General features: G+C 40.7%; 1 protein-coding gene across 4 annotated transcripts; it reads left to right on the top strand.

Moving 5' to 3' along the window:
* The first annotated feature begins 366 nt into the window (after window positions 1–366).
* LOC110488166 (nuclear inhibitor of protein phosphatase 1) lies at window positions 367–9,761 on the top strand. 4 transcript variants are annotated; one of them, XM_036970865.1, is made up of 11 exons: window positions 367–2,662; window positions 2,799–2,890; window positions 3,047–3,135; window positions 3,607–3,779; window positions 4,409–5,226; window positions 5,761–5,821; window positions 6,231–6,384; window positions 6,636–6,856; window positions 6,967–7,111; window positions 7,264–7,328; window positions 8,462–9,761. In XM_036970865.1, the coding sequence occupies exons 5-11, from the start codon at window positions 5,177–5,179 to the stop codon at window positions 8,831–8,833; spliced, it is 1,068 nt and encodes a 355-aa protein (XP_036826760.1). In that variant the 5' UTR covers window positions 367–2,662; window positions 2,799–2,890; window positions 3,047–3,135; window positions 3,607–3,779; window positions 4,409–5,176; the 3' UTR covers window positions 8,834–9,761. The 4 variants fall into 4 exon arrangements, with proteins under 4 accessions (XP_036826760.1, XP_036826761.1, XP_036826762.1 ...); XM_036970866.1 differs by having other exon boundaries at window positions 367–2,890; XM_036970867.1 differs by having other exon boundaries at window positions 3,047–3,779.

A 9,761-nucleotide genomic window follows, 5' to 3' on the forward strand; every position in this document is an offset into this window, starting at 1 on the left:
GCAGGTGCATTTATACGGAGACTTGATTACACACAGGTGGATTGTATTTATCATCATTAGTCATTTAGGTCAACATTGGATCATTCAGAGATCCTCACTGAACTTCTGGAGAGAGTTTGCTGCACTAAAAGTAAAGGGGCTGAATAATTTTGCACGCCCAATTTTTCAGTTTTTGATTTGTTAAAAAAGTTTGATATATCCAATAAATGTCGTTCCACTTCATGATTGTGTCCCACTTGTTGTTGATTCTTCACAAAAAAATACAGTTCAAGGGGGCCGAATACTTTCGCAAGGCACTGTGTATGTATGTGTGTATATATATATATATATATATATATATATATATATATATATATATATATATATATATATATATATATATATATATATATATATATATATAACATTAGGGGCAACTACTGACTGTAGTTGCCCCCGTTTTAATCTCACACACACCTCAGTTTACCCTGGCTCGTACCGGTAATCCCTTTCTCCATGCTTCCTTCCGACAGACCCATACTAAGCCTATTCAGGCTTTTGGTATAGTTGAAAGACGTACAGGAAGGCTCATCTCGGGATCCCGGCTTATCGCCTTGCAAGTCCAAACTTTCTGCGCTTCTAACAGTTGTGGGAGCGTATCAATACCATCAAATGTTCATCTGAAAATGTAGTTTTAGTGTCATTCTTAAACAGTGGCAGAACTTGTAAAATGTGTTTTGTACGACCTGGCTGTCGCCTGCATTACTACCTTTTTAAAATGTCTTCCATTGCCAAAATCCTCGTCTTTCATGATGTTAACATACTTTAAGCTTTATTTGAGTATCTCCACACACTAGCACGTATAGCACTATTGTTTGATTTTGTGTCGGCCAGGCACATTTGAGAATTGACTTTGGGGTTCTTATCTCAACTATTTTACACCCATAATGTTGGCGCGGATTGTGCTTTTAGATGGATTTTTTATTAAAGGGGCAATCAGTAGTTGCTACATCCATTTTTGGACTTACCATTCATTTAGAAGTACCCATTGATTCATGAAGAATATAAATTGATGCCTCGTGAGTTTAAACTGTTGTACCCCATCAGAACGCAAAATACACTGTGTATAAAACATTAGGAACACCTTCCTAATATTGAGTTGCACCATCTTTTGCCCTCACAACAGCCTTAGTTCATTGTGGCATGGACTCTACAAGGTGTCAAGCATTCCACAGGGATGCTGGCCTTTTTTGACTCATGCTTCCCACAGTTGTGTCAAGTAGGCTGGATGTCCTTTGGCTGGTGGACCATTTTTGATACATGGGAAACTGTTGAGCTGTGAAAAACCCAGCAGTGTTGCAGTTCTTGACATTCTCCAACTGGGGCACCCACTACCATACCCCGTACAAAGGCACTTAAATCTTTTGTCTTGCCCGTTCACTCTCTGAATGTCACACAATCCATGTCTCAATTGTCTCGTGGCTTAAAAATCCTTCTTTAACTCGTCTCCCCTTCAGCTACATTGATTTTGAAGTGGATTTAACAAGTGACATCAAGAAGGGATCATAGCTTTCACCTGGTCGGTCTGTAAGCGCAGGAGCTCCTAATGTTTTGTGCACTCTGACTTATATACTGTATATGAGCTACTACAGAGGTTAAAGGAGGAGGCTCATGGACGTGACTGGATTACTACGTTTTGTTTTCAAGGGCCTTGACAGTGAGTTGTATATTTGCTGTGATGGGTTTTCTTTTTTTTCAACAGTTACTTCCGCTTCCGTTATCTTCTGTCATTGATACAGAAGTGTGTTTATAATTACAGTTGGATACTGTATTGGTGTGGTGGTAATTGTCTTCATTGGCTGAAAGTTGGTTTGTGTAACAAGATTGGGTACACACAACCGGGGTCAACAACTCAAACGTCTTTGCTGCTTCTGATGAGCTTGATATGGGGAAAGAGCTTGTTGCCTGAAATATAATCTTACCAGACTCAGATGTGTCATCTTTGGTGAAATCTGTGTCCCAAATGGCACCCTATTGCCTAAGTGCACTACTTTTGACCATAGGCCCTGGTCTAACAGTACTATATATATTATGGAAAAGGGTGGATTTGGGACATACATCATAAGTGCCCTATTCAGAACAGGACCCATTACAAAGAGAAACCTCGTCAGTTGAAAATAACCAAGCACCAGTGTACATTACAACCAGGTGTGTGGGGGGAGGGGCTCAAACTTTTCTATGAACAGTATTTCCTTTGTATTTCAATGTAAGATATTTTTGAAGAGATTAAATGAAATGGATCAATACATGCTGTAATAAGTGTCATTCATTGTTGAATTATGAATAAAACCAACAAAAATAAACGATTGTATTAGCAAAGTCCTCTTGCATGTAAAAGAAAGTCTGGTTAGATTACATAGTGAATGTTTTAGTGAGAATCAACTCGCCTGCAAGTTTTCCATGAATTTAGCTGCTAATAGTGGTAGATAACCTTTCCAATCAACAAAGGGTATATAGTTGATTCTCTTCAGCTTCTGGTTAATTGGATAATTGAATGCCAAATTTCTTCTCACTAGCAAAATGTTAATCTGTCAACAGAGTAACAAACACCTACTTTCAATCTCATGGGGTAGTTCTCGTTATCAAATCTAAAATCCCTCTTCCAACGACATATGGGTTCAAGGTGAGTTAAGGGACCTGCAATGCAGCTCAGAGGTATCACAAATGAATTTAACTAGCCGTTTTAAAGTTTTAGTCACTCATTTGTTCCTGCTTACTTTCAGTAGATGTGTTGTGTAGTTCAATGTGTTTTCCCAAAGGATACAACAGTGGCTCTGATTTGGGAAGTGAATACAGGTACCAGCAGTCCCCAGGTGGATTCACCACCTCCCAGTCAGGACCGAAAACCAAGGTGTTTATTTGAACCCTGATGCCATCACATAACCCATAACTGCACAATGACACAATGTTGTCTTGGAATGCATTGAGCTAGCATTCCTATCTTTAGAAAGTAGATGAGCTTTAGTGTACCAAATTGTGATGCTTTTCCGATGACCTGCTGTGACAGAGGTCAGCCCTCCAGACGATGTAGAGTCCCAGCTGTCTGCCACAGTTGCCAGGGAAGTCTTCAGTGTTGGAGACATCGAGGTCAACCAGGTGAGTGTTTCTGTTCCACCAGGTGAGGTGAGGGTCCCTGTTCGTAGAGAAAGCTAGAGCCCTTTCTCAGTAGGTCATATCATGTTTATCCACCTCTTTCACCATGAAATACCTGGTCACACACAAACCGTTGTGGCAGTGTTGCATTGATTGCACACTGGTCTGTATTTGATTTCTTAATGAAATTAACCGATATCCTGTACTCTGGACGACATGACTGGACCACTGTTGGACGTAAAGCTATGGGTGTACACTGCGGTAAGTAGTTATGGGTCTTCGTCCACAAATGGCTCAAATGAAAACTAGGTCTTTGAAAAATAGGGCATAATATACTGTTCCCCCAGGGACTTATGTCAAAGTCTCGAAGTCTGTGCATCATTCAAATAAATGTATTCCATTCAGTACTTCAAGTCTAGTATTTGTATGCATGATTATGGCACATTTTGTCCCCCTTTATGTATCTCCTGCCAGGGCCCAAGGTCATTGTTGGCTTTCAACCGCTGTTGCCTTGAGGACCTGAATTAGGTCACCTCACATGCTGGAGGTAGTGCAGGCCCACATGCAGCACAACAGGAACCTGTGTAGTGGTGATAATGCTGGGGACAGACGCATCAACGTACGGGCTGAGTACCAATCAGAGCCAGGTCTGTTCTTTAGCCCAGCAGCAGAAACAACGCTTAGACCAAGGGTACTCAACTCTTACCCCACGTGGTCCGAAGCCTGCTGCTTTTCCTTTTCTACCTGATAATTAATTGCACACAACTGGTGTCCCAGGTCTAAATCAGTCCCTGATTAGAGGGGAACAATTAAAACATGCAGTGGAACTGGCTTCTAGGTCCAGAGTTGTTTGAGAGGCCTAGACCCTAGGTTCTAATGCCTGATTGACTGTAGGGGTGACCTGAACTGTTCTATGTTGGTTCAGATCTTTTTATTTTCACATTGTCTATACCAGCATAGTCCCAGCAACTAGCGTCAATGTGTAACCAGGCCAACACAGTACAGCTAAGCTTGGCTAGGCTAAGTAGTGTGAAAAGGATATAAGTGTCTTGGGGTCGGGGTTGTTTCTGGATAAGGCCTCGGTATGCAGTTTCATTCTAAGGCTGTCCAATTCTGAGATTTCTGTAATTTCTGATAATTTGTATTTTGACCAATCCGATCAACTCGTAAAACGATCTGACATGATTTATCAAAAGATCAATTAGTGGAAAAAAGATCAGAATTGGGCTGCCAGTGTATACACATTCTTACATGGCTTTATTTCTCCTCCTGTAAGGTGTTGAATCTGCTCGAGCTGCTCAGACTCAAAAGCCCAGGGGCATCAGTCAACAGGAGCTACACATTAAGCAGGATTACCTCAGCATGACTGTCATCAAGTAACGGATGTGCTTTCTTTATTTGGATGTGTTTAGTAGGGGGAAATGTTTTAAATCGTAGAGAAATGGGGAGTTTTGGTCTTAATCCTTCGCCTTTATTCCATGTAACCAGTCCTTGGAGTTACTAATTAGTGAAGGCCACATTTTCTCCACCATTGACAAGCATTTCTGGTCCACTACAGGCTAGAGAATGTCTTCTGTTGTTTCAGGTCCACTTACATGAATGGCTATTATAATTTGTTTAATAAAACGACAGAACATTTTGGTTTATCAACATGCATGACTGATACTTGTGATGGGACCAGTTCTTTAGAATGTATTTGTTTATTTATTATTTACATTCAAATATGGAGATTCTGGTGAATGTGTTGACTGTGCCCTTGTTTTATTTTGTTTGAGGTCCTCAATGGTATGTGACAGCTGATGCACAGTGTAAAATGTTGATTGGCTAAACGAATACTTGCAATGAAAATAAATAATTGTACTGTCTTGATTAGTAAAATAATCAACAACAACATGGTGACAGACTTCCACAATTTTATCTAAACTTCAAAATAACAGTAGGCAAATTTTCAATAAAGTATTTCATCATAAACTACGATACCCAGCTTTCTACAGACTAACCTGAAGTCCTCACTTTCCCAGCATTCACTAGTACACGGTGTAAGATGGCAGCAAACTCAAGCACTAACACACCTCTTTTTGACTGCCCGTCATGGTAAGACCTGCGACGATGTCTAATGCATAATTTTGACTGTCAAAAATCAAAAGCATGCAGTAGAGTGTTGTAAGGTCCATGTCGGCGAAATAAACAAGATTTTCGTATCGAAATAGGCTGTAGTGTAGTTGCTAGAAACTAGCAAGCTATCTGGCTAACTTGGCTATGATCTTGAAGTGCTCAGTCACAGTCATATGCTAGCTGTTGAAGAACATTCTACTAACTAACGTTAACTTGTCAGTGAAGTCCAGCATCAAGGTTTGATAAAGCTCTATGGCGTAACATTATTGGTGTTCCCGAATGCTTACTGTTATGCAGGATTTGCAATCCTATTCCTTTCCCGAGATGAGAATTACAGTAAGATTATTGCTTGAGCAGTTTACACAAATTATTAGAAGAAATGGCATGCAAACCCATAGTCTTGTTAAACTGCTTTTGCAGCAAGGCAGTGAAACCACAGTCTTGAATAAAGGCATAATTATGGCATGCAACTAACGTTCACTCTGCGTGTCTGCCTTATGTGTGTTTTGTCAGGGCAGGGAAACCTCCCCCTGGACTTCATCTAGATGTTGTGAAGGGAGACAAGCTAGTAGAGGTAAGTCTACTAGCCTAGTCTTAACCCTGACCCCAACTTCCACCTTCATGACAATAATAGCTTTTGGTGCTGGACCAAAAATAACCACACATAGAAGAATCAAGAGCAATGCCTGTGTGCAGAATACGTGGCTTGTATCAAGTGACCCCTTGGATTCCAAGGCTGTCAAAGACCTACACATAATATAACCCTAAAATGCCCTTGAGCAAGGCACAACCCTAATTTGCTCCAGGGGCACTATACTACTATGGCTGACCCTGTAAAACTACACATTTCAGTGCACCTATCTGGTGTATGTGACGACAAAACATATTTTGTGTGTATATATACAGAACAATTGCAATACCAGTCCATGACCTTAGATAGGCAACTCTCTTCACATTTCATCCTGCCTTTTTTCATTTTGTAGAAGCTAATCATTGACGAGAAGAAATATTATCTGTTTGGGCGGAATCCAGACGTGTGTGACTTCACCATAGACCACCAGTCGTGTTCTCGTGTCCACTCAGCCCTGGTCTACCACAGACACCTCAAGAGGGTTTTCCTGATCGACCTCAACAGCAGTGAGTATCTATACTCCTTAATATCCTGCAGTGTTCCTTGGTCGTCTGACACTATTAAGTTAGTTGTCAAGTGTTTGTTTCAGTGTAGATATTCGTTCAAGAAAGAGAACCATAGCTTGCTGGTCCCTGGTACAAACATATTTGGGTCATGCCACATCATTGTAGATGCCAAATACAATATACAGTATGTCAACTTTCAGCATGAAGTGAAATTTCGAAAAAGGACAATCCATGTTACACTGTCCCCTCAGCTCATGGTACGTTTCTCGGTCATATCCGTCTGGAGCCCCACAAGCCCCAGCAGGTGCCCATCGACTCCACTATGTCGTTCGGGGCGTCCACACGGGTCTACACCCTGAGAGAGAAGCCCCAGCCCCAGATCAGCACCATACCTGGGGGAGAGGTGAAGGCAGGGGAGGATGAGGAGCTCAAAGGACTACTGGGTCTACCTGAGGAGGAGACCGAGCTGGAGGTAAGGGTGTGTCGTGTTTTGTGCAAGCAACTTATGTAGTATGATTTTCTTGTTTCTCGGTCTGTTTGATGACCCTGACCACAGCTATCCTCTTGTTTTCCCTGTTCTAGAACCTGACAGAGTTCAACACGGCCCACAACAAGCGTATCTCCACCCTGACCATTGAGGATGGAAACCTAGACATCGTGAGGCCCAAGAGGAAGAGGAGGAGCAGCAGGGTCTCCTTCAGCGAGGAGGAGGAGGTCATCAACCCAGGTGTGTTACTGTAGTTAGGGTTGATGACACTCATGTGCACATATACACACGCCTGCACACAGATATGCAAGAACACACAACCGTGAACGAATGTAGATGCGCACGCACGCACAATGAATAATGTAATCCTGTGTGTTTTCTTGTTGTTACAGAGGACGTGGACCCGTCAGTAGGGCGCTTCAGGAACATGGTACAGACTGCTGTTGTCCCTATCAAGGTAAACTTCTTCAAGTCCATCTCTTACTTTATGCTGGGGATGATTCTTGGAAAAATTGCAAAAGTCGTTTTACTTCTTCAAGTCCATCTCTTACTTTATGCTTTTTTTTGTTTCCTTTTTCTTACTTTGGGCAAACATTTAAATGGGGGTTTCAAGCTACTGAAGCTGGTGTGTAAATGTATCTAGCTTTTTATTTATTTATACCTTTATGTAACTTTCTTTCTCTTCCTTATTCACGATTCATTCATGATTATCCGTGATCATGGTAGCATCGACATTAATGTAGAGGTGTTCAGAAACATTCTATTCTTATTTACAATATAAGTGACTCCAAAATGGCAATACATTATTTACCATTCATTTATATTGGGCACAACTTAATCTGAAACACAACCCCCCCCAAAAAAATTTTTTTTGGGGGACTACTCTAATACACATCTAAGTGAATTTGGCCAATTACTTATGACACCTTCAAATGGGGGACTAGGTACATAATGTGCTTTCATTTCTAAATGGTAAAACCGACATCTATGAAAATACCTTATATTCTTCTTACATGTACAACTAAAGTGAAAAAGCATTGGATTGGTGTAAACATGGATGAGAGTTTCTTTCGACCATGTTTTTTGCACCATTCCCGGCGCTATTCCTTTTAAATCCAAGTCTAAATGAGTTTGAATTAATCATTTAAACCTAACCCTATCTATGACCTTACCATCACCTTGTTTATTACTATACAACACAAATGCATGATTTCTGTTCCTAACACTAAAACCGTGTCTAAATAATATAAAAACAAAATAGAAATATTTGTAATCTTATATTACTAAAACAAAAAACAATTGAGCAAATCAGATCTGAAAATGAACTGAAAGTAAATAGAATTTCAAATTATAAAAAGAATAGAAACAAAAACAACTATAATAACCTTGGTGTTGACCGATCGCAATCAATCAATCTATGCAAAAAGTGGTTGTATGTTGACAAATTGAGATTGATCATATCAATCCCATTTAATTTATAAATCCCTTTTAAGACATTTGTCAGAGTACTTCACAGGGCTTTATAATTGACGCTACTGTATTGCCATCTTCAATCTTCTCATTCCCACCTAAACCCTGCTACCCAATCAGAAGAGGAAGATGGAGGGTCACGCTTCACTAGGTCTGGAGGACTCTGTGGCCAGACGCATGCAGAACTTCCCCTTCAGTGGAGGGCTCTATGGAGACCTCCCACCCACCAGTGGAGAGGCCGGCTCCCTCCCCGCCGCGGCCCAGGCTGGAGCTACTATCCTGGGGGGCCTGCCGCTGGTCTTCCCTAACCCTGCTCCAGAGGTGGACTTCTCCCCCACCTCAGCCTCAGCACAGCCCTCCGTCACCCTCAACCCTGCTGCTAACCCTGCCCCTGGACCATACACGGCCGAGGCGCTCAACGAACCACGCAAGAAGAAATATGCCAAGGAGGCGTGGCCAGGGAAGAAGCCCACGCCTTCTCTTCTGATATAGGTCGTATTCAAAATGGCACCCTATTTCCCTTAGTGCACTACAAAGTTAATGCACTATATAAGGAATAGTGTGCCATTTCAAATTTGCACATAGCACCTCCCTGGACAATGTAATGGGAGGGGTTAGTATTTGTTAGGAGAGTGGTTACATTTCTGAACAACCAATCAATCAAAACTTCCTGTACTGTACAAGCTGTGACAAAGGGATATATAAGCAACCCTGATATAGGGAGACGTTTGTAAAAAATAATATATTATTATGGTTTGGATGTTTTTTTGTTGTTGGTCTGTCTGCTTCAAATGTATATTATAACATGTTTTGGTTTTTTATTGCTCATCTCACTTGTACTGACAAAGTAGTGTCTGTCTGAGCTCAGATTAAAATGCTATTTCAACTAATTTAACCTATACACATACGCAGGCTTCTTGAAGCTTATCATATGACTTACTGTAACAGATTGGTGCATATGAACCATTTGTTTTACAGGTTTATTTAAACTAAACGAAACACTGCTCTGTTACAAAAACAATCTTATAAATTTGCTATTCACTCTGAATTTGTGGATATTTTAAGTGCCGTTGGTTTCACTGAAAACCGTGTTACTGTCAAGACAGGGTAACGTTAACCAGACAAAGTCCACTAGACATTTTAGTAATCCACTCAGACAAGGCTATGAACTGAGGGTCAAAATTGTCTTTAAAGAAATTAGGAAGAAACAAACCAGTTTGTGTGTGAGACAGTCGTTATGTTTTTGCTATTTTTATACAATTATTCGGCAGTTGGTTGAAATGGAACCCATTATTGGCAGATATGTATGAAATTCAGTTAAGAAGAATACATTTAAAAAAAAAGTTTAAACAGTGACATGATGGTAATTACAATTCATATCTTTGTTTGATATTTGTATAATAAACAGTAGTAATCCATA

The sequence above is a fragment of the Oncorhynchus mykiss genome, chromosome 32 (assembly GCF_013265735.2).
Source record: "Oncorhynchus mykiss isolate Arlee chromosome 32, USDA_OmykA_1.1, whole genome shotgun sequence".
Lineage (NCBI taxonomy): Eukaryota > Metazoa > Chordata > Actinopteri > Salmoniformes > Salmonidae > Oncorhynchus > Oncorhynchus mykiss.